This window comes from Cottoperca gobio, chromosome 23 (assembly GCF_900634415.1).
Source record: "Cottoperca gobio chromosome 23, fCotGob3.1, whole genome shotgun sequence".
Classification (NCBI taxonomy): Eukaryota; Metazoa; Chordata; class Actinopteri; order Perciformes; family Bovichtidae; genus Cottoperca; species Cottoperca gobio.
The window spans coordinates 4678890-4703228 of record NC_041377.1 but is presented as its reverse complement, the minus strand read 5'-3'; the positions used below and the strand labels follow the sequence as shown (position 1 = coordinate 4703228).

The 24339-nt window shown below is 41.3% G+C and overlaps 1 protein-coding gene across 3 annotated transcripts in view; it reads left to right on the top strand.

Moving 5' to 3' along the window:
* Window positions 1–24339, top strand: part of iqsec3a (IQ motif and Sec7 domain ArfGEF 3a) — an 86843-nt gene that overhangs the window by 40812 nt on the left and 21692 nt on the right. For 2 of the 3 annotated variants that reach the window (XM_029461914.1, XM_029461915.1), the window contains exons 3-5: window positions 3966–4656; window positions 11438–12705; window positions 20197–20358. In XM_029461914.1, the coding sequence (XP_029317774.1) occupies window positions 3966–4656; window positions 11438–12705; window positions 20197–20358 (2121 nt within the window). The remainder of the gene's footprint in view (window positions 1–3965; window positions 4657–11437; window positions 12706–20196; window positions 20359–24339) is intronic. The other variant, XM_029461916.1, reaches the window with a different exon arrangement.

The following is a 24339-nucleotide window of genomic DNA, read 5'->3' as shown; positions in this document are numbered from 1 at the left end:
TCAGTAGTTTCAGACATCAGTGCATCAAAACTACATATGTCCTGTAGCGGAAGTCAGGTGACGTGTTGTAGAGCGACAGAGTCAAAGTGGGGAGGCAGTCAGGGTAGATGTATGGTTCAACAAAACATCAGACTTTTACGTGGGAGACGTTTGTTTCTCGTTTCCTCCTGACAGTCAACATCGATGACATCGTCCCATAACCTTTAAGTCATGTTTGTACCTGAACCTAACCAAAGCGGCTTTGTCCTTCCAGTCGTGCTGAGTCACTTATCTATCGCCAAATGAGGTAAATTGATGATGATTGAGCATATGGCCTTCTGATGAAAGCCTATTTTATTACTAATCTCTACAAATATCTACATATGAATGCAGAATGTGTTATCCGTTTGTAGGCCGAGTAGTATTGACCCTTCATGTTTGAGCGACTTTGGTTGTATGCGGGTAGTCTGAGTGGAGAAAAAAAGAGGCGGAACGCAAAGGCCGAAATAAATCTCGGTATCGCGTAGGCTAACGTCTGATGGCGGTTTAGCTTTTTATATATCTCTACAAACACATATCTGCAAATCAATGCTGATATACTATTCGGTCATAGACGTCGTCTCTCAACTCCAATTCCATTCTTGCGGCTCAAGTAGCTTATCAGATGAGGAAGTCTTTGCCGGGGTATCCATTAGCTACACCAGAACCCCAGGTGTATATCGGCCCTGGCTCCCAGAGGCTTATTGTCAGTCAGACCGATGGCCGATGTGTTCCGAGATTGTACTATTAGGAACTGGATGTCTGTGGCAACAGAACATATTTGTACCGCCATTGTACAAGCCATGCTTGTGAGAACACACTATATTCACACACACACACACACACACACACACAGCAAAAATATAGTTTCACATCTCTGCAATGCAACAAAATGACACACAGATGCAAAGGCTACAAAATACAGAAAGTGTGTGCAGCCAGAAGCAGGATGAAGCCTATACACGCATACATCCAGATTCAAAATCAATGTTTTTATTGTAAATTGTTGCCCAGACCATACACGAAATAATCTACACACACCAGACTACAGTACCAGCCTGTTAGCAGTCATGGCAGAAAGAGCGGGCACCGTAAATATATTCTGGATGGAACGCATGGAGGCTGCTGCACTCATCCGTCTTCAATACTGACGTATGGAAAGATGAGAGGAGAGAGAGAGAGAGGCAGCATCCAAGGCTCGTCTCCGCCTCGTCAGTCACGTCGACACCTGAAACCGCTCAATCTCCTTACCTGGTGGAGGACAGAGTGGCAGGAAGGCTGTGTGTGTGTGTGTGTGTGTGTGTGTGTGTGTGTGTGTGTGTGTGTGTGTGTGTGTGTGTGTGTGTGTGTGTGTGTGTAAAAGGGACGATTGGACAGAGAGGATGACATGAAGCTTGACAAAATGGATGAAAGGACTGAGGATGAGAAAAGTTGATATGCGCAGAGGGAGTGTGAGTGACAGACTTAGAGGTTGGAGGAAAGTGAAGCAGTCGTTGAAGTTGTTAACAATAACTCGATGCTTTACACAAATATACACACATGCATATATTATGTAATCAGTCATTTTATATGGTGACTTTCGCCTCATAAATAATCCCTTTTGAACACCTTATCCATAGAGTGTTTAACTTTTCTTTGGTCCTCTTAAATCCATCCGCACGTAGCCTATTGGTGTCAGATTATCTCTCCCCAGAATGCAAATAGGAACATTTAGATTCACAACAATGAGCAGACACATTGTGAGCAGAGACAGAACGACCCTCCTCCGAAAAAGAAGTCCTCTGTTTTTCCCGGCGGGTCTATTTTTTGCACAAGAAGAAAGCTCACCTGCAAGCTGAGTGTCGGCGCAGCAGCCTTTATTTCTCTATTCATTATTCATTACTCATACAAGCTCTATTTTAGAAGCTGCAGACCTAGCTATATCCCTACTAAAGATACTTTCTCTCAAGCCTATGTGCTGCCATGTGTGATGAAAATGAGAAGAGAGCCTCCTGTGCAGGAAGAGGGAGCAAAGAGGATTTTTCAGATGTTAGGCTGCAATACACACAAAGCACACTCTGGACTAGCACAGGAAATATACAGATATTTAGACTGATACATGCATTTCTTCCACAAATACACAAGATAAAATGTTTTTTCACTTGTCTCCGCAACACATACGCAGATATCTGTTCAGACTAAAGGTTTGTTGTTTCTCTGAAGCCTTCTCTCCCTCTACTGCAGCGCTCTGCATATGGCAGCCTGAGCGTCCTGATTTTATGCTCACTGGCTTCAGTCTTATCACCGTATCCAATACGAGGGGGAAAAAAAGTCTTATCTTAATCAGGGTAATAACATGCCTAGCTGTTATCCCGCTGTCAATTAGTGTGTAAACCTGGCTCGAATTCAAAAGGATACTTCAAAAATAAATCTGCTGATACTGCAGATATAGCAGAAACATAAGCAGGACTTTGTTTTAAGACTGACACATTGTTACTAATGTATTATTTAGATGTTGATTTATTTGTGCAGATAGCTAATATTCTAGCAGGATCCCTCCAGTGATCTACGTCGGTTTGACACTTCTGACTTGGAAATATCTCAAAAACTATTGGATGGATTGCCATGAAATTTAGTATAAATATTCATGTCCTTACCAGGATGTCTTGTAATGACTTAAGTGGTCCCTTAAACTTTCACCTATCATTCAACACTGTCTCCTAAAACTGCATTCTCAATTACATTTTGAGGGAAACGTATTGTGGATGCCATTTTAAACATGGAAACGAAACTACTTGCTTAGGTTTAGTAAAAGATCATGGTTTGGGTTAAAATAAGTCTGTTTGTTTCGTAAGTTAAGTACCTTACTTATAAGTTTAAATAAATCAGAGTTGACTGGGTGAAAGTCCTTTGTTTGTTTGACCCCTCCATCCACCCTGACTTCCTCCCTATGCAGACTTGATTAGAAACGTATTTATTACGCATCGAAAACAAGCGTTACCCTGGAGAAAATAGATCCTCTTGTAACGTAATTGACAATGCAGTTTTGTTGTATGGGAGAGATCATCAGCTGCATCATCAGCAAAAATGTGTTATACTTTCTAACATGCTGAACAACTTTCTTAAACCCCTGTGTGACACTAGCTTTATTATTAAAAGGCTTGCCTTATCGAAATCATACTTTATATCACTTCATAAGTATCTCAGGTAATTTCACAAAGACATGAGGCATGAGGGCTTTTCATGTGTTGACTCTCAACACATTAAGATGTGACCATAATTGTTGCTCTAATCTGTCACTGCTAATAACACCAGCATGAGAGAAGCGCCTGTACTGCTGAGCCAGACTTATATTTAATGACATCATCCACATAGAAACATCATTACAGCAAGTCAGACAAGTGGCTGAAGATTCCCACCTCCCCTCTGCGTTTCAAATTCTTGTTTTATCACACCATAAAAAGCCACCTCCCACACTAACACTACATGCAACCATTCACAAGCACACATACAGTCTGAAAGGCATACATTTGTTTTAGCTGCATGACTGTGCCCCATGTCTGTGTGTATGTGTGTGTAGGGTGTGTGTGTAGGGTGTATATTGGCTGTCAGCTTTCTTGTTTTTTTTCACATTTACTCTTCTGAAGATTTTGCTGAAATAAATAATCGCTCTTGATCTTTTTGTCACTCCTCTTGTACACTGTGGTTTTGTCAGCTGTTCTGTACATTTTTACTTTGTTTCAGTGTCTGTCAGTTTCTAGACAGACAAGTGAAGCAGAGATAACAGAGCAGGTAGACAGATGAACTGGCCCTGCACACAGTTGGTAGCAGAGTGAGAGAGATCATACAAAAAAAAAGACAAAAAGGGTCAACTTCTTACCACTAACCCAGGCAGCCTGGAGAAGAGGTCAGAACTCACCACGGATGCAGCAGCAACCTCACTCTGCGTTTTCTCCTCCTTTCTGCAGCGATGACCTTTCTCCAGACTCGTCTATTGGGGAGGAAGGGAAGGGAGGAGAGGGGGAGCTGCAGAGTGAGGTCGAGTCACAACCACAGCCCGAGCAACAGCAGCAAGAGGCTCAGCCACAGACTCAACCACCACAGCCACAGCCCCAGTGTGAGCCCCAACCACAGACTCAGACTCAGCCTCAGCCTCAACCTCAACCTCAACCTCAGCCCGAAACCAAACCTCAGCCAGAACCCGAACCCGAACCCGAACCCCAGCCTGCACCGGAGCCGGAGCCGGAGCCGGAGCCGGAGCCCGAGCCCGAGCCCGAGCCCAAGGCCGAGCCTGAGCCTGAGCCCGAGCCCGAGCCCCAAGTCGAAGCTCCGAGAGAGGAAGCGGAACAGGACGCCTCTGAAGCTCCTTCACCTTGCAGAGAGGAGCAGACAGTGGTTGAGGAAGAGAAGGAAATATTGGAAGAAGTTGTGGAGGCAAAGAGAAAGCAAGAGGGAGAGGAGACAAAGCCCGAGCGGCGTGAGGGCAAGGCAGCACAGGAAGAAGAGGAGGAGGAAGGGGGAGGAGCAAAAGGAGGTGGGGCGGGGAGGAGAGCCAGCCTGCACCACACGGCCTCGCCTTTGAGGGTGCAGCGCAACGGGGCCGGCTCGCACTCCGCCACCTCCGACTATGAGCTCTCGCTTGACCTCAAAAATAAGCAGGTAGGGTTGTGTTGGGGATGGGTGAGGGTTGGTGTGTCATTTGGGTGACGGGAGTGGGGGGGCGGCAGGTACAGTAATTTGGTTTTGGTGTTTCGTACGTCTTGTGGTCTGACATGTTTGTGATGTTTCTGTCTGAGGAGGAAGGCTTATGGTTTGGGGGAGAAGCTGGCGTTTGATGAGAGTTTTATTTTTCGTTTTTTGTCGTATTGACCCCTATTGGCACTTCTGGACTTCCCCTAACTGTATCAACTAATGATAAGCTTCCTTTTCTTTACTATCATGAACCATCATTTTCATGTCATCATTCCATCAGCATCCTCACCTGGTTTTGTCTTTCACCAAATTTGGATTGGATTTGAGCCTATGTTTTTTTTAAACTAACATCTATCCCCAGGGACTGCTGTGTTGTAACTTACTGAAAGTAGAGCAACTCATGTACATTAAGTTTTAGATTGTATACACTTTATTATTTTGGCAACGATGCACACATACAGACATCAGGGTAAAATAAAGACAATGTGCAAACAAGTTGCGTTTGTATCCGCATGAATGAAAAGCCTTTTCATTTTCTTTTCTCTGCTGCTGTATGAGATCCTCTGGAAAATGTACATTTCCATGGAGAGTAAAAGCATGTGACTGTTATCTGTTCTCATCTTATTACAGCCAGTTAAACCGATTTTGTGTGAAACCGATATGTCTTTGAACTGTGACTGTATTTGAACATGCATTTCCATGTTCACATGTTTGTGTCCTTATCACGCTGTTCATCAGGGGCTTGGAAATCATTACATAATCATCTCCATTTCAAGAACCATCGTGCATTCGCCATCCGTTTCCATTGTCATCCATCTAACCAACATTCTTCAGTCCATGGATCTTCAACCAGGTAAGGCAGCAGAGTTTGAGTGTAACTTGTGGAGCTCGCTGTGTGCTCCTGATCAGTTCATTGATATAATCAAGAAATCGTTTAAAAAGGGGCACGTCGCAGATTTTACAGATGCAGATTAATTAAGTTAATTTTACTCGTCACAAGATGTACCACACAGCCCTGTTGTCGTCGTCTGAAAGGGAGCTTTACTTTAACAGACTGTATTACAAACTGAAAGTGTGGGGTTTTGAAAGAAGTGAGTATTTAGGAGGCAGCAAGGGTCTAATGAAAGGCAGTTATGTTGCATTGTGGGAATTGTCATTTTGTTTGGAGCTTGGCCAGAGACTACAAATCACGTAATCTCAGCCGCTGCTGTTTCAATTTTGACCATTTCTTTTTAAATCTGTCTCACATGAGTCCCCCGACTTTATGGAAGTGCAATACTAAATTGTTGGAGTCATTTTTAAAGCATTAATGTCAAAATTTAGCAGATTCCTGCTTCTCTGTTTGGATTTGGAGCCTATGTCTGTTTTATAACATTGGTAATTAATTAATTTTGGATTATTAACTGTTGGATGGACAAAACATTTGGAGATGTCACATCGAGCTCTGGGAAATTGTGATGGGCATTTTATTCTATTTAATTGACCAAACAGTTGCATCCCTAAATATAACAACTGCACATCATGCATGTTTTACAATGTTTATGGATGGATTGGTTTCTTTATGAGGCGCAAAGGTTACTGACCTTAGGTTTTGACTTCCATTACTGTCACTGTAATTAGGTTGTGGCACACTTGATCACACTTAATCAACAACCCAGAACAATCAGTGTACATAGTCGCTCTGAGGTAAATGTGTCTCAGCTTCAGGGCACCATCCATATACCGAGGAGATAAATCTATTCAGAGGTGACACCGTCAATGTCATTTGGATTGTGTCAGTATTTGTTTACATTTAGTTTGTGAGAAGAAAACATACAAAATGATTATGATGAATGTTTACTAAAATCCTTCTTCCATGCGACTGGCCACGGAAACGAATGAGTGAGATGGTTGCTTTATTTCACTCTCTGTCGCCTCCATTTTCACTCAGTTTTGACTTCATTTCCTCACTCGCTTTCCTGTTCGAGACTAAAAATACTTTTAACCTCAGCTACTAATCCATGTCTCCCTCTCACTTCCATTCTCACTGCTTTAATCTCCCATCTCTCCCACTATCTGCCTGTCAACAATGCTGGAGATACAGGATCAGGTAGATTGATCTTCTGTCTGTACAGCTGGGGTTGCAGATGCTAGATGCATCTACGGATCAATGTCAGGGTAATTGGATCTGCGGGGCGATACCTTGATTGCATGGGAGGAACCTCATGACGAAGTATTTGAGCTTTAATTCACTTCAACCTGAGCATGCAACCTCTAGTTCAACCTTTGTTTCAATTTTTTTCAAACTGGTTTGGATTTAGAATCTCATTGAAGTTTAAATGATGCCCTATAGTAGAAAGCTGGTAAATTAACATGTATTTTTGATGCCACGGGGGGGGGCTTTGTACGTTACATTAATATGCATTTATGTACATTTTTTCTTCTCATCTTTTTTTATTAAGACAAACAAACTAGAACAAGTTCCTTTTACCTCTTAACCACAAAGAAAGCTGATGGCTTGTGCTCATACTGTAAATACTTATATGTGCAAGAAATATCCAACAAGGGTTAGTTCGATATGTTTAGTAGCTTGTCCTAAAACTGCTTATTAAAAAGAAAGGCATGGATTGGTAAATATGGTTGCCGCTGTCTCATCTCATCATTTCTTTCCACTCGAGTGAGACTTATGTTTTTCTGCATCACAATCAGTCTTTCAGTAACCATTGACCTTTTTCAATAACTGACTTTGGTCAAGGATATCTCAGCTTAACGGATCTCCATCCTCTGATGAAGTCTTTTATCGTCATCCTCATTTTGTAATACAGTCAGCATTAGTTGTGTCCCAGTTTTGCTGTTATATAACCAGCTCATTAATCATGCAGATGTTTCCTGTGCTGTAAGACAGTGTGCATGAGCATGAAGGCTAATAATCGTAGCTTTTTTTTTGCATTTTTTCCCCCTTATTTTTGCAGCATGTGAGATCTGATACTCTTGCACATTATGCTTTTCTTGCACATTTAAAGGAGAGACCCATGAGCACGAGAGAGGTATTAATCTTCTCATCTGACTTTCTGCATAAAAAGCTAATAATCATATTTATTAAATGTTGAGCAATTCCATTCACTTAGTAGTAAAGCTGATTAAAACAACCAAACCTTGTTTTCTTTTCAAAACTGTCCCGTATTTACGGTTATAGCTATTGTAGGTCGTGAATGGGGTAATACTTAAATGCTGTAAAACAAATATATATACAGTATATCAAATTGAGTGGGGTTCTCAAAATTACAAGCTCGCCCTTTATACATTTAGTGTTACAAGTTAAGTGCAAATGTCACAAGTAAGAGCTAAACAGGAAGGTTATAAGGCATGCATGCAAGTCCACTTTTGTTTTAGGAAATTCTCTGATAAAGCTCTAAAAGAAGAAATCCTGGCACATGACTCTATAGCTAAATCTGTCTCTCGAAATCACACAAAAGAAACACTCTGTGTATTGTACTTTTGGTTGACCTTTTGTTTTAAGACATATTTCCATTTGTAGCACAAACATTTCCAGAGTAAAACACATTACTTTTCCAGAGCCTCTATTATTATCTAGTATTAATATTTCATATATAGACAGAAAATGTCCCATATTTCAAGACACCATCACTATTTGACGCTAAAAATCGGCCTTCACTTCACTTTTCTATTTCATTTAAAATGTCTATGCTCATAACTTTTTGTGGATATGTAGTCAATTTGACTTCACACGCTTTAGAGATCTTTGCTCCTTCTTATGTCATTGATTATATTCATCCACCTTTTAGGAAGAATAACACTTTTTCCTTTAAGTAGTATCTTTCCATTTCTGCATATTTGTAGAACTGCACACTTGCAGTGTTGTTCCACTTTGCACTGGTTTGTTGTTCACCTTTATTCCCCCCCCCCCCTCGTTCACAGGGGAACATGAGGTCAGCATGGTGCTGATCTGCCCGTCAAAATCGATTTAGAGAGCGCGGTGGAACAGAGCAGCGTTCTGTCAAATCCCTGTGTCTCCAGAATAATCTCTCTCCATCAGCAGCTAGTGAAGTGATCAGAGGTAGAACTGACAGTCGGCTAATGAGGGGGATTTACAGCAGTGCCACTCTTGGCGTGGTCATCTGTCTCATCACCTCTTTCTCTGTCTTCTCACCTTTCCCTCATTACACTAGTTCTCTTGTTTCCTCAGTGCTCTCTTCATCCATCCTTTTGCCGTTTTGGCCATTTGTCCTCTTTTTATTTTTACATGTATGCCGTCTGAATTAGGGATATGCAGGTGTCAAATATTTCCGCCGTAAATATAATTTGGTATTAAAATGATAATCATCAAACATTTTGAAAGCCCCCCCCTCCACCCAAGCATCCTGTAGGCTGTGCAGGGGGAAGTGTATCTATAACAATGTAAAAACAATGTATAATGGCGAGAGGCGTCGCTCGTAGTGATGATCCTACAGAGGATGATCACGCGAATCTGCAGCCCCCTTCGGCTTTATGGAGCTTTATAGTAAGTTTCAGCTTGCTGTTTAGCTGTGACGTTGAGGGCTAAAATCGAGATTTAAAAATAGAATTAGAAATGATTGGCGGTATTTTCACCATCAGAATGTTTTACCACCATAGTAAAACCAGTACACCGGCTCATCTCTAGTCCCGGCACAATCCTTTCTAGACTGGCGTTCCTCTTCACGCTTCCTTCCTCCATCCATCATCTCCCATCTCATCCTGGTGGCTGTAATCTGAATGGCAAAGTGTATCAGATAGCAACGTGACCCAAATGCTTTATTCATCATCCCCGACCCTGCTTACGCAGAAGGCAAAACAAACAAGCTCGACTGCCACATTTAATCAAACGCAGCCACACTGACGGCCCTTTCTCACTACCAAGGGCACCTCTGCAGTGGAACTCGTTTTTGCGGAATTTGTTTTGGATGGGGGACACCTTTATGAATGAGGTCAATCCTGTTACCTCTGTGCCTGTCATCAAAAAAAAAAAATGCAAGGTCTAGTTTGGAGCGATGAGGTCAACCTTGTCATTTCAAGAGTGCACACAGCACGGTCACAGAACAATACAGATTAAAAAGGGATGAATATTCAGGCTGAGATCGACCAAGAGTGCAAGAGTTTACAGTGACTGACAAGTCGCCATCAGCAGGGTCCTATTCAGAAATGCCCTTAATATTCTCACTACGTCTCACTTTGTTCGCAGAAAGTCTGCAGTGAAATGTAAATGGAGTAGATAAGATTTTCAGTGTCATTCCACTTTTCTAAAGAGCTTTGTATGTGATTCCGTTCGTCCTGTGACAACGGCAGAGGCTGCATCTTGTTGAACTAACCACTTATCACAAATTGCAAACCCTTGAGGCATTACAGCCTATCAGGAGTTGGTTGGGTGACTTTGTCCAGGACTAAAGCAGAAGCAGATTAGCAGCTGTAAGTCACATTTTGATCCTTCGTGGCCACGGTGACTGTGCGTTCTCTTGCATTTGAATTTACAGGACGGTGTTTTACTCGGAACACATTAATCCTCATGTACACATCACCCTGATACAAGACACCAGCTCCTACACAAAGCACTGAGGGAGAACAGCAAATATTTCTGTTTCATAGAATTAATGTGCACTTTCTACAGTATGCAGCATATTTAAAACAAGTACATTACTTGTAAAACGACTGAAGGTGACACTGCTACTCTTTCATAGCCGAATCCTCCTCCACACTCGTATCCTTGATGCAGTTAGAGCAGAAACACAATTATATTCATTGATTTACTCAGAAAGAAAAAGGATTTCAGAGTGACTGGAGAAGATAAGAGCGCTTTCTGGGCACTTCCAAAGATACCCACACCCTGATTGTTCTGGGAAACTCAAAGAGGTCTCATCGAGTGTTTGAGCTACTGCCAGATGAGGATGGCTATATTACATCTCTATCTATTTCCCACAGCATTTGAGCAATTTTTCACAGGCAAGATTAATGGCTTGTTCAGTTTCAGACAATTTCAAGTTGCGTGGAGGGCCTCTCTATGGGATTCACAGAGATTATGAGTTCTATTTGCAGAGGAAATGAACAGTGTGTCCAAATGCCATGAGTCAGCATTTACTGTGTTCTCTCTTTCCAACTGTGGCTTTGACCAAACTGTATGTAGTTTCAGTACACACATCACAAGGCCAGCTTGCAGAAAAGAATTACTGAACCATGTGAGGATATTATAATTATAATTTAGAATAATTTAATATTTTAATTTAGCCTATTTCTTCCAAATATTGGTTTTTACAATGCTTTTCATCATGGGATTTTCCTCTGTTTTTCTTTTCCTTACACAATTACCCCATTCCTCTAAATGTCCAGGTCATTCATTTCCCACCCTCACTCTTCCTGTTAGTTTACACTGCTATTCAACTCATATACCATATTCATCTTCCATGCACCGCAGTGACAGGCAAGAGAATATGAAAAATGTTCAAACACACAAAGTGACCTTTTCACAAATATAAGTGTCTGTGATACAGGGGATTATGAGAGTCCTTGACAATGTTTTGTTTTACCTATCTGTCTTTATCTTGTGGCTGTTGTGCAATTTATATCAGTTTGCAGCCGTAATTGTCATCTATGATTGAGTCCAAACAGTTATGATGATTTCATTAACAATTGCAGATTGTCCTGACAGGTTATAAACTTTTGTCTCCCTCTTGTATATTAAAAAATACAACAGAAATTCATTATTTTTCTTTCTATCCTTCTTTCTTCTATTTTTTAGATCGAAATGTTAGAGCACAAATACGGGGGCCACCTCATCTCCCGCCGTGCTGCCTGCAAGATCCAGACTGCCTTCCGCCAGTACCAGCTCAGCAAGAACTTCGAGAAGATCCGCAATTCGCTGCTAGAGAGTCGTCTGCCTCGACGCATCTCCTTGCGCAAGGTCCGTGTGCAAAACACGGAGGGTTTCTCTGCTGAACGGGCCCTGGCAGAAGGCTGCAATTTGACAGGCATCCCATTGGTGCGCTCGCCGTCCCTGCCTGCCACAGTTGGTGGCACCCTGACCGACCTGGAAGACTCATTCACTGAACAGGTCCAGTCACTGGCAAAGTCCATAGACGATGCACTCAGCAACTGGAGCCTGAAGACCATGTGCTCACTACAAGAAGGTGGCACTTATCAGTTCAGTGCCGACTCCTTCAATGCAGCAGCGGCGGCAGCGGCAGCAGGAGGTGGAGGAGAAGGAGGCGGTGTGGGAGAGTCAACGATTCCTCAAAGCTCGGTCGATCCAAGTGACCTGTCGAGAAGCGCAAGCAAACTGATGATGGCGTTCCGGGATGTGACAGTGCAGTTCGACAGCCAGAACTTCCGTGTTTCATCCTCTGTCATGGAATCTTCAACTGTCACCCTTGGTAGCTGCATCCAACCAGAAGGAGTCCCGACCATTGTCACATCTACTTCCACAACAACAAACTCCACTCCAGCCTACATTCCTGCTGGCCTCTCACAACAACCCCCACCTCCCCCTGCAGAGCTCCCCGCTGAACCCATAGATCCCCCACCACCCCCACAAGAGCCCCCACCACCCCCAGAATCAGAGTTAGAAGAAGACGAGCAGGATGATGAATTTCCTGCTCCTCCTCCGAGTGAGGAAGAGCTGGGGGAGGAGGAGCAGCCACCCCTAACCCCTCTGGATAAGATGGCTGCTCCTCAAAGCCCAGAGGAGGTTTTTCTGGTGGTGCCACCACCCAGAGAGCCAACTTACGCCCCTCGACTACTGCTAGGGAGTTCGCCCATGGTGGAGCCGCTGGAGGTCAAGAGGTGCGGCTCCGAGACAGCAGATAACAGCTCAGAGCAGATGAGCAGCAGCAGCACGTCCACAGAGGCACGCTCCACATCTGAAGCCTCGTCCAAGGAGGCACTGCAGGCCATGATCCTCAGCCTGCCACGCTACCAGTGTGAGAACCCCGCCAGCTGTAAATCTCCAACGCTGTCCACTGACGTGATGCGGAAACGCCTCTACCGCATCGGCCTCAATCTCTTCAATGTGTGAGTAGCCACTGCATTTTCATTCCTTTGATGATTCTGATTACATTTTAAATCAGGGCTTTAGTGGTAGGCTATCACTTCTGAATCTCAAAATGAATGTTGCCAAAGAGATTTGGACATGGCAAACAGTTTTTATCTGCACATTTATTTATTTTAAAAGACTTAAATGAGCTACTCATTTCTTCCTTCTTACAGACATAATTAAAGTAATATATTATGATGAACAGTATTACTGGGAAGGTTCAAAGAAAAAGGACGTTGGATATATTGGAAACAAATAGAATACTGTAAGTACAGAGAGATTTATGAGACAGTCTGCACCCCTCCTCTAAGTATCGTAAATAAAAGTTTGACAGGGCCCTCTGGACTCAAAAGAGCAAAGAAAAGCATTTTTCCTCACAGATCCCCATCGTGCTGAAAAAACAAACAGAAAGTCCCAAGCTAGAGCTAAGGTGTCTTCTTTCTTCTCAAAAAGACGAATCAGAACAGGAACAAAAAGAGAGAAAGGATGAATTATTGAGACAGAGAGCTTTGTGGGGATTGATTTGTAAGAGGAAAGGAAGGAAATGTACAGACTTGGTGGAAAAACCTGTAGATACTGTTGCTATCCCCCGACTTTGTTCTTGTATTGCGAAGTAGCCCAAAGTCTGTGATTTCGTTCTGACGTAGCACTGTTAGGCTACTTAGCCTACATGCATAGGCTACTTGTTTGAGAATCACCAATGCTATTCCAAGAAACCTTGGCTGTGGTTGCAGGATCATAAAACATTCCAAAATCCAAAAGGAACAAGAAAATGTCGGGTTTTCTTTAACAAAACCTGTCCACAACTAGCTAAGATAGCTAACTAGTTAGCTAATGATGTGTTCCTTGGCCATGGAAATAATGTTTGGTTACTACTGTAGGGAGTAGGCTAAGCTAGTTAGCTGGATGTGCTAATGTGCTAATGTTCGTAGAGTAAGCAAACACAGTGTTTAATCCATTCCATGCACCTTTGTTGTCATGTAGGACTAGAAAAAAATTCTACATGCACACTGCTTAAACATGTAGAAAAACTCAAACCTGGACAGACCCGCTTTAGCTAGTTTGCTTAGCTATGATTGGACAAACCCTTCCTTTTCTAAATTAAGAACTTGATGCTTTGTCTGACATGAGGCAAGTGACTTTTGTATCCTACTACTACCTTACTCCCACTGTGGCTTCAAACATTGTCAGCAGAAGAAAAACATGTCTTGGACATCTTGTTTATGTTTGCTGGTTGCAGTTTTTCGGTCATTGTGAATTCAGTTCTCCCTCGATGCCTAATGAAGAGTGACAAACCTGATAAGAACTTCCCAGGACACGCTCCGGACAGGTTCAAGGTGCTTACATGGTAGCGAGAGATTGGAGGAAAAAGTGTTGCCATGGTGATGGCAGTGCATGGGGCCAGCTTTGGTTCTGTTGTGTATATTTGTTGAGAGAAACTGAATGTGTCAAACTCCCTTTTTTAGTAGAAAAAGGAACACTTGGTAAATGATGACCTCCAGCTGGTTATCATAATTTAAAAAGATCTATTATATATTCAGAAAAGCCCTATAAAAAACATAATTCTTTTTCAAGCTATAAAAGCAATGCAAAATCTAATTTAGGGAGCTAATTTTCGATTGGTTTACCCCTCAATATAGGCCTAATTTTATTTGTTTAACTCTCTAAATTCTCCTTTTAGAAATGTTTGTAACCTGACATGCGCTAAGCAGCCAACAGCACACTTGGAATGAATCTTTAAATGAGGAGATTTACCATATGCTCTATTAAATCTTCACCCAGAGCATACCCTAAAGGACCTCAACACCCCACATGCATTCTCCAAGCAAATGAACTGGACTCACTCGCATATTGAGCTCAACTACTGATGGAGTTGCTGGGTAACAATTAGTTGAAATATATGAGCGGTGAAAAAAAGAAAAAGTAATGGCAACGATCCACAAAGCCTAAAATTCTCATTAGTCATTCTGCTGCGAATCGTGAATGTAATTAAAATTTCCTTCAGCACTGTGTGAACCGGCACCTTGGGAACTGGAATGAAAAAATGTTTTAACATTTCAATCCAAGTTTCTTTTGTCCCTGCCACCTCAACCATTTCTGTAAAAGCGCTCCTTGCTTTCCAAAATATCCCACTTTAACGGAAAATACACTGTGTTCCCTTGGGTGCAAAACCACTACAAGATTTTGTTAGGATATTGCCCCAATTAAGCCATCTCATACAAATTTAGAAGATTGGAACACACATTATCTTTTTGCTCACTGCCAAGCTCTGCAGCACAATAAAAGTGCACAATAAAGCCGATTAACTTTGACTCAATGCTGGAGCGTGACACCGAAAACAAGAGGAGCAGGAATGAGCTGTGCAATCACTGGGGAATTATCACCAGAGAAAATGAACAAAATACAGAAAATAAAAGAAAGAGGTTTTGGGAGGTGGATTATATAGAAATAGCGACAAAAGTTACATTAATATGTTAATATTTCTAAAATTAGATAGCATCATATATCAAAATTGGTTTAGGAAATCTTCTGTAAAAACACTGAAATGGTTATGGTTCATGTCTGGCTCAGAATTGTGTCATGCTCAAATGAGGAAAAATCTAAAACAAAACAAATTGTTAAATTAAATCTAAGTGGAAACTTTATTGTAAATACTTACAACTTGAACCTTGGCATCCATGCTGCTCTCCTTCCAAATATTATTTCTGTTTCATATGCAGAGGACACAATGGTTTGGTGCTACTTTCACGAAATGTGTCTACTTAGCAAGTCTACCTACAACATCCCTGCCAGTTAGAATAATAATAAAAAAAGATTACTTGGTCAGACTCTATATTTACTATTCTCTCTCAATTAGTTTTTCAGACATGTCCACTTTGATAGTGTCACTCTGAACACCAGCTGATGTGGCAGAGAAAGTTTGGCTGCAGCATTTATCTGTTTGTTCAAATTTTATATGAAACCGTTTTTTTTATGTCACCATCCTCAGAGGGGAACTGAGGACTGTGCATATGTGTAATGACTGTTTAATGAAAGCTCCCAGTTTTCAGAAAATTACAAGTTCCACAGCCTTTTCTATCCCCTATTTGCAATCCCCTCTTCTCATTCCCCTGATCAAACACCTTGAAAGATAAGCTGACTTTTAATAAATTGTCTACAAGGGAAGAGATAAACAGAATGAGGAAGGGAGAGCAAAAAAAAAAAGTAGAGAGAGAGAGTGGGCAATCGCGCTTGAGGCTTATTAGTTCCACCAGTTCATATCCTCCTTCTAATACATGTGCGGTTGTATCCTCTGCATCTTAAACAGGCCTATTTGCTTTGGGCTAACACTTGGGTATTGCTTGATCATGCGGACAAAGCTCACTCATATGCACACAGTTAATGTAATGTGTAGCAGAAAGTGGTCTATGCACCACCTTTGCAGGGGAAGTAGGAAAGAAGGGGAGAAGGTAAATTAAAGAAAGGGAAAAGTCAGAAGTGTTGGGTGTATGTGTGCACTGGCCTGCATAGAATAAAAAGATAAAACAGTGAGTGATGGAATGGGAGTACAAAAGCAAAAGAGGAAGAATGGAAAAAGACACAAATGGTAGAGAGGGGAAAGGTTGAGAGAGAGACCACTTTATAAAGTTCCCACATTTAGTGTATGGAATAACAATGACTCCATTATGGGAGGAGAGACTGTGTCAAGGACACAAGGTAGCTGATACCAAACCTTCAACAGAGAGGGGATAATGCGAGGAGGTGTGACATTAATGACATATTCCTGAGAACATTTCTCTTTTTGTGTGCATGTCTTTTACATGTTATACTACTGGGTTGGACTACTAGACGTGTGGTGAAAGCATTGACATCAGAGCAGCTCATGGTGGAATCAGATCTCCTCCCCATCATGCATTAAAATGGAACACCATCGGAGCTTCATGAATTAAATAAAAGGTGGCATAAGAGATGTGTAGGGGATGGGAGAGAAAAGCTGATCTGAATACATATATATGGGAAAGCTAATTAACACAGCAGATCAGCAAAGCTTGCCCAACTCCTCGAGAGGGATTACCTGATGTCTGGAGGAGAGAGCTCTGCAAAAGAATCAGTGTGTGCACGGGTTTGTGCTTCTTTGTTTGTGCATACAAACCTTGCCTGTATTAACATTCTGCCCTCGGTGCGAAATGACCTAGCACATAATTACAAACTCTGAAATCCAGATGGCCAACAGAGAAAGCATTTCTAATTTCTCTTCTGAAGTTATTCTGCAGGTGGAATAGGGCCTACATGGAAAGATTGGAGAGTAGCTCAACTGATTGAAAAAAAGAGAAATTACAATTTGATTTAAATATATAGGCCTATGTTGAGTCAGCTGTTACATTTCAATACTATGTGTTGCGACTGAGAGTGCTAGCAAGCGAAACAAACTTAATGCTAAAGCTAATAAATGAACAGCTCAAATAGGCTAGTTATCTATGTTAGATAAAAGTAATGGATGCACTGTTAATAGTTAGCTAAAAGTAATGGATGCACGGTTAATAGTTAGCTAAAAGTAATTCCCCTGCCACTTAGTATTACCCCTAGTAGTACAAACGGAAAGATTGTCATATGTATGCGAACATTATTGTAGCAATATCCACTTTTATATAGGCTTATTGATAGTGTTAGACAACTTCCTGTTCAGATTCAAATTCAGAAGAACACATTTGGAACGTGACGTGTTGATGAAGGGGGTTCATGTGACAGGGCTCTGGACATACATTTGACAGGGTTGCAAAGCTTGCCTAAGGAAGGGAAAATCATTATACTATTCAGCAGAAGCATACTTGATGGACAAGAGCAGCACTTTGCAGCAAGTCCACATCAGTTTAATGATTCAGGGTTTTGAAGCGTTTACAGTCGCACCACAAAATCATGTTACCACTCGTGTAACCAGCCATCAATCTATCACTGGTTAGTAATGAAACAGAAATGTGCATGCGTATGGAGAAATAGGCAACATACAGTGCTGGCAGTTAGACTTGTAAAGGCCATAAAACACAGTTCTGAGGTACGGTCACTGTGCACAACTAAATTGATCTAAAAGAGAGGTCCAATAAAAGTGGATATAAAGGTGGAGCGGGAAGTATGTAATGGGGTGAGAGTCCATGGTGAAAAATAAAATTTGTCAACAAAGATGGAGATGGTGTGTGACGGAGAAAGATGTATGGGCATGGAACAGTTTGTTTGGGAGTTGTCTCTTGTCTCTTGCATTCACTCCTCTTTTTTGTGTTCCACATTATTAAAACCCGCTGTTCTGTCAGCAGGCGCCACTCAGAAGTCTACATATGTACGGTACATGACAAAGGGTCATTTGTCTGTGTCCTCCAAAATGACCAATATGACCTCTACAAAAACTATTCATATATGTTTTATGATCTGCCTTCTCTATGATGACAGTATGGTTAGGATTGTTCTAAACCTTTTATTAGTGTTGGTTTTAAATCAATTGTAGCAAATCCTGACTCCTAGAAGTAAAGTACATACTGTTTACTATACCGACATCACAGTATTTCGACCTTTGCTCCTGAGAAAGGACAATCATTCGCAAGATCAAAAGAGTTCAATGTCATTGGAAATGTAAACAGGGTTGTATTTCAGCATTACAACAAACAACCCATGCTTGTGATTGTCTGATGAGTACAGTCATGTTCTGCACCACTCATCTGAATCTATCCATCTTGTATCTCCTGCATCATTTACTCCCTTTCCTTCCCTATCTACATCCCCCGAACCACTTCTGATTGTGCGAATAATAATCACCATGTGCGATCCATCTGTTGTTGGACAAACATCAAATGACTGATATCTGCCAAATTCATTTGGCGAGACATCACCTTCAGCTGAGAGGGTGAGCCAGAAGCAGAGAGTGTGCTGAGGGCTGTCACAGCAGATGCTTTCAGGCAGTCCAGCCTGTACTCATCGTCCTCCCTCTCTGTCCTCCTCACATTCCCAATCCTGCACATCTGCTCTATCTGGTCCTCTTCCAGCCTCCTCCTTCTGTCCTGCCCTTTATCCCCTCTCCCCTCCCCTCTGTCCCGCTCTCGCCATATAAACCCATTAGCTGTGGTACACACACAGACTGCTCTGTTATGTAAAGGCTGGGTTTAAACACTGTATAGGGACTGAAGAGGGAAAGCTGTGGCAATAATGTATCCTCCTAGAGCAACTACCCTCTGTGTCTAATAGGGTTATAAATAGTTATGATATCACTCCCTTGTTCGTATATAAGTAACTTCTGACACGCAGTCAGCTGAAAACAATCAGCAAGAGGACTGAGAGGATCATAGGAGAGGAGATGTTTTTCAAAAGCAACAGTTCATGCAAACTAACGAGATGTTTAGACAATTTTCTGGAGGCATGACCATGGAAGTACACTTCATTGTCCAGCCAAATAGTCTGCCCTAACTAAGCATGTCGGTGAACCGCCCCTTTGTAAATTATTAACAAAACAACTTAGCTAGTTAGCTAGTCTTGCTTTACCTATACTTTTGCTTAACAGCTGCTAATACGAGCAATCGACAATTTCTGAATGCTAAAATATAATGTAACTGTAAGTAGCACGACCCTTATTGATGTCAGTTATACAGAATCACAAGGTACTGGTCGTAGCAGAACACCTGGAAAATATTAAAATAAGTGTAAGAGGTAATGTTGATTTACATTCATGATAGTATGTGATTTCGAACACACGCATGATCTCGCTTTGACTCCAAACTGCCTACACTACTGTTAACCATTTAAAATGTCATTTGTTTTTTCAACTCGGAGAGACATAACAATAACCATCACAGTGAAGAATGTGTCGTTAAGTTAATGAAATATACAAAACATTGTCCAAAACTTTGACTAAAGCTATTCATAGACCTGTTTCATTCCAACAAAGTCTATGTGGGAACACCTCTGTGCATATAAGCAGGGATTTAAAGCTGCATCCCAGATCAGCCATTATGAGTCTGGCAGTATCTTCTGAAAAAGAAAAAGAGTGTCGAGCTGTTTAGTGGTTGTTAATGAATGTTGGTAATTCAGCACGGTAATGAATACGGATGAGATTCTGCCCTGTGTGTTTTATCACTTTTAGCAGTGTCCACCAACACCATGTAGGTGTGCACAGGAAGTGCACAGGAAGTGCCCAACGTACTGATTTTCAGACCAAGAATCTCATTACATCAATGTATCATTTTTTAAAATATGAAATATCCTTAATGTTCTCTCAGCAATCATTCAAATAAATGAATAATAAACAAGTAAAAGATGTAGCTCTACTTTGTGTTGGTGTGGATTACTGCTGCTAAGTGTGGTTAAGTATGTTAAAGAGAAAATCCTCTAAATCGTCACACTACTACCACCAATGTTTAAGACATAAAATTGCATCTGTGTAGTTTTAAAACACTGATTTCTTTTCACCCATTCAGTCCCTTTACTTTATTCTCTTTTGTTTGTTTTAGAAATCCTGACAAGGGCCTTCAGTTCCTGATCTCTCGAGGCTTCATCCCAGACACACCCATTGGCGTTGCCCACTTCCTGCTACAGAGGAAGGGCTTGAGCCGACAGATGATCGGAGAGTTCCTTGGCAACAGCAAGAAGCCCTTCAACAGAGATGTCCTAGAGTGAGTAGGACACATTATATCCATGTTTTAGGACAATTTACCGCTCTTCATGGGGTGATTCTCATTACTAATCCCTCCATTTTCCGGGACATCTAGGGTCAGGGTCAACTACAGGAGTGGATTCAATATAGGATTTAGCACAAGGAGTATCCTCAGCTTTATTAGTCACAACAAAGTGGTTGCCAGTTGTGTTGATACCTGAACCCACTGTTAATAGGTTTTATACATTTTTTTAATTCCATCTCGGGTCCAGATGATTCCCTAAAACCTACATTATAACTTCAGGATCCACTTATGTCAAAGCTGTTTGCAGACATTGGATTATATTTTTCATCCTAGTAAACAAACAGTAAAACAAGTTGAAATTGAAGTGTCATGATCCAACAAATAAGCCCTCATCTGACTCTTCAAATTGGAAATCTAAGTTGACAGAATTGTAAAAAGAAGAAAAACAAGCTGATAAGACAAAAATAAAATAAAAACTTGTCCTGCCCTTTTTTGTTTTGCAGCTTCTTTTATTACATTGATATCAAAAACCCATTTGCTGTTGTATCAGCATTATTCTATCAGACAGGAAGTAAAAAACAAAGAGCAATTTAGCTGTCACCTGATAGTGTAGATATTGTTTCGGAGATATCATACACCATCTCATCAGAATAGAGGAAAATGCAGCACTTGGTATTTTTCACCTGTGGTTTTGGCCAGTTCCATCTGTAAATTAGATCTAAACCACCAGTGTAGATGAAATTATATTCTATATTTGGAGCTGAGGACAGATCTTGCCTTTTAAATATCCTGAGATGTTTAACATGTCCTGACTTTGCGGAAAACTTAAAAACTCTGGATCCTACAATCCCCTCAATGCAACCAATATCATTTTCGTTTTCAGACCCTGATAATAAGTTCATTTTGTCAGACTTAAAAAAGCTCCTCCAGAGCCACAAACACACAGCATGCAACTCTTTTCACAGGCTGAGTAGTTCCCCCTTAATACTTTCCCCTTTTTATGTGGAGCCATCATGCAGTACAGTTTGTTCTTTACAGCAGAGAAACCAAATACAACTGAAAACACTGGCAAACCCACTGGGTATAGAGATGCCTCTTTATTGTATTACTCATCAAATAAATGTGGAGACACTGCAACACACACATGCACACATGACTCACTTCACCCTTTAAGTTTCATTCCAGGTCATTAAGCTGATTGACATTATTTGCTTTGAAGCTGCAGAGATATTTTTCCTTTTCTCTTTTCTATCTTCCAACAACTTCCTTACTTTATCTCAGAGATTGTCTTTTTTTATTACATTACATTCTCTCATTCACCAATTACCTCTACATTTGCATATCACCCGGAGGAGGTACCACAGATCTTCTATCCTTCCTTTTTGTCCAAGTTATCAAACTGAGAACACACTTTTAGTCTTTACAAGGTCAGACATACACGACACAGTACTCTGCCAAGTTGTTCACCCCAGGCTGTCCTCATCTAATATCCATATTGGCCTCAATGGACGCCATCATGGATCCAAATACATTGTATTAACAGGATTAGGCTTTTAAGGTTTCAAACTCAAATTCAACGCGCAGATATATTTCAGTACAGGTGACATTGGGATATATAGTACGTATATATTCCTCGTTTTCCTATAGAGCAGACATACAGCAGCACTCTGAGTGGAAGTGATGTTGAAGAGGAACATGATAGGAGAGTGCAAAGTGTGTGAGAGCACTTTTGATAAAGTGTAGTCACAGGAGAACGCGTGAGGGATTGCAGTCTAATGTGAAAATCACTCATGTTGATTTACTGAGCCTGAATGTGTGTGTGTGTGTGTGTGTGTGTGTGTGTGTGTGTGTGTGTGTGTGTGTGTGTGTGTGTGTGTGTGTGTGTATGTGTGTGTGTGTGTGTGTGAGTGTGTGTGTGCGTTTATAGGGAGAATGTGAATGCATGTGTGTCTATATTCCTCTTTTTGTTTCTGTTTCTCCCTCTCCTTATAAAGTGAATGGTGCATCTTCAAATTTCTCCGAGCATAAACAACATAATTAAAACGTCTCAACTCAATTAAGCCAAATTGTGGTTATAGATTTGGGTTTCCAAGAAATGTGGCACCCCGAGGACCTATTTACTGATAATGTAGTGTACTTGTTTAGCAAGAAGAATTAGATCTGTTTTCAGACTGTCATCTGCTCATTTGTTGCTCAAAATATGGTTCCATCTGGCCTGCTGCATTATATGTGTGTGTGTGTGTGTGTGTGTGTGTGTGTGTGTGTGTGTGTGTGTGTGTGTGTGTGTGTGTGTGTGTGTGTATACCTGCCATAACAGCTTTGTAAACACACATATTTAAGCCTTGCTATGCAGACAGAAGTGTCTGTTCCCCTGCCAGGTACTGTACACAGATCAACAAAGTGTATGCATGATAACAGTATGTATGCGCATGTGAATTTGCCCGTGCGTGTGCGTTATTATGTTTGAGTGTGTTTGGGAAGAAGAGGGCTGATGTACTTAGGCTAGAGAGCATCTCGTCTGACGTTACATAAACAAGGAGTGACAGCCGGGGAAGAAGAGAGAGAGAGGTGGTGGAGCGAGGAAGTGAGTCATGAAAAGGGCGATGAGAGAGGCTCGACAGTCGAGAGAGTTGATCAGGAGCAGGATCAAGTCAGAGGCCCTGATGTACTATAAGCTTTACCTTTATGGGTCGTATCTTGGAAAAGGTGCTCTAAACCCAAATCACTGGTAGAAAATAATACCGTTTGACTCTTTAAATCAGGGGTGTCAAACATGCGGCCCGCCAGAGGGTCCAATCCAGCGGGATGACTTTGCAAAGTGTAAAAATGTGTTGTTTTGATCATAAAGTAAAAGCCTTTGTAGATACACTGTGATCAGTAAGGTGTAACACACATGTGTAAATGATAAACTAATACTATTGTTGAAATTGCACCTTTTTTTTCTTAAAAGATTTCAGGTTGTTCATAATGTTTGAACATTTTCAGAATGTACTTGTCGTTGTTTACAGGATACTATGCTGTGATTTTACTGGTCCGGCCCACTTGAGATCAAATTGTGCTGTACGTGGCCCATGAACTAAAATGAGTTTGACATCCCTGCTCTAAGGTATTATCAAAGTACCAGGATCAATAGTTGGATTAGTATATGTGTTAGAAGTAGCAGCATGCAGTATATAGTACTGAGAGCAGTTATAGTGATGGTGGTGCCTGTAACAGTACAATATGGAGTAGAAGTAATATTTATTTATTTACAGAAGTAGTTACTAGTTGGAATAGTTATAAACAGTAGTGCAATCAGTAGTAGTAGTAGCAGTAGTAGTAGTACAGTAGTAGTAGTACTAGTAGTAGCAGTAGTAGTTGAAGTACTGACAGTAGTAATAATAGTAGATATATGAGAAGTAGTAATGGTTGAGTATGACTGCTGTAGCTCTTGCAATAGTAGTGGTGGTAATACTAAATGAAACAGTGTACCGTACATGAAATGAATAAGTGTACAGTTCATGGTCATTTGATTGCGAGCAGGTTTGTGCGTCAGGCAGTATTGTACACTCAGCAATCTTGCTCTTTTCTGCTGGAGCAGCATGTCAAGTACTCAGTTCATTAACTCGCATTGTTCACAGTAATCCATCTCCATGGGGGGTTATGTGTGTGTGTGTGTGTGTGTGTGTGTGTGTGTGTGTGTGTGTGTGTGTGTGCGTGTACCCGAGTGTTTCCTGTAGTACAGCACGTAAACGATCAGAATCAGAATTGGCTGATAGTAACAGAAGCAAAGATTATCGTGAACTAGTGTGGATAGGTTTGGAGTGCAACATGAAAAAAGACTTTGATTTCATACTTTGATTATCATTCCACTTTGTACCTCCACAGAACAACTCACATCAAAGCGAGGACAACTTTAAAACCTCCCTTCCAATTCCAAAGTCACCTTTCACTTCAAAACCTAATTTCACCTCCAAATTGCCCACGTTGTATTTA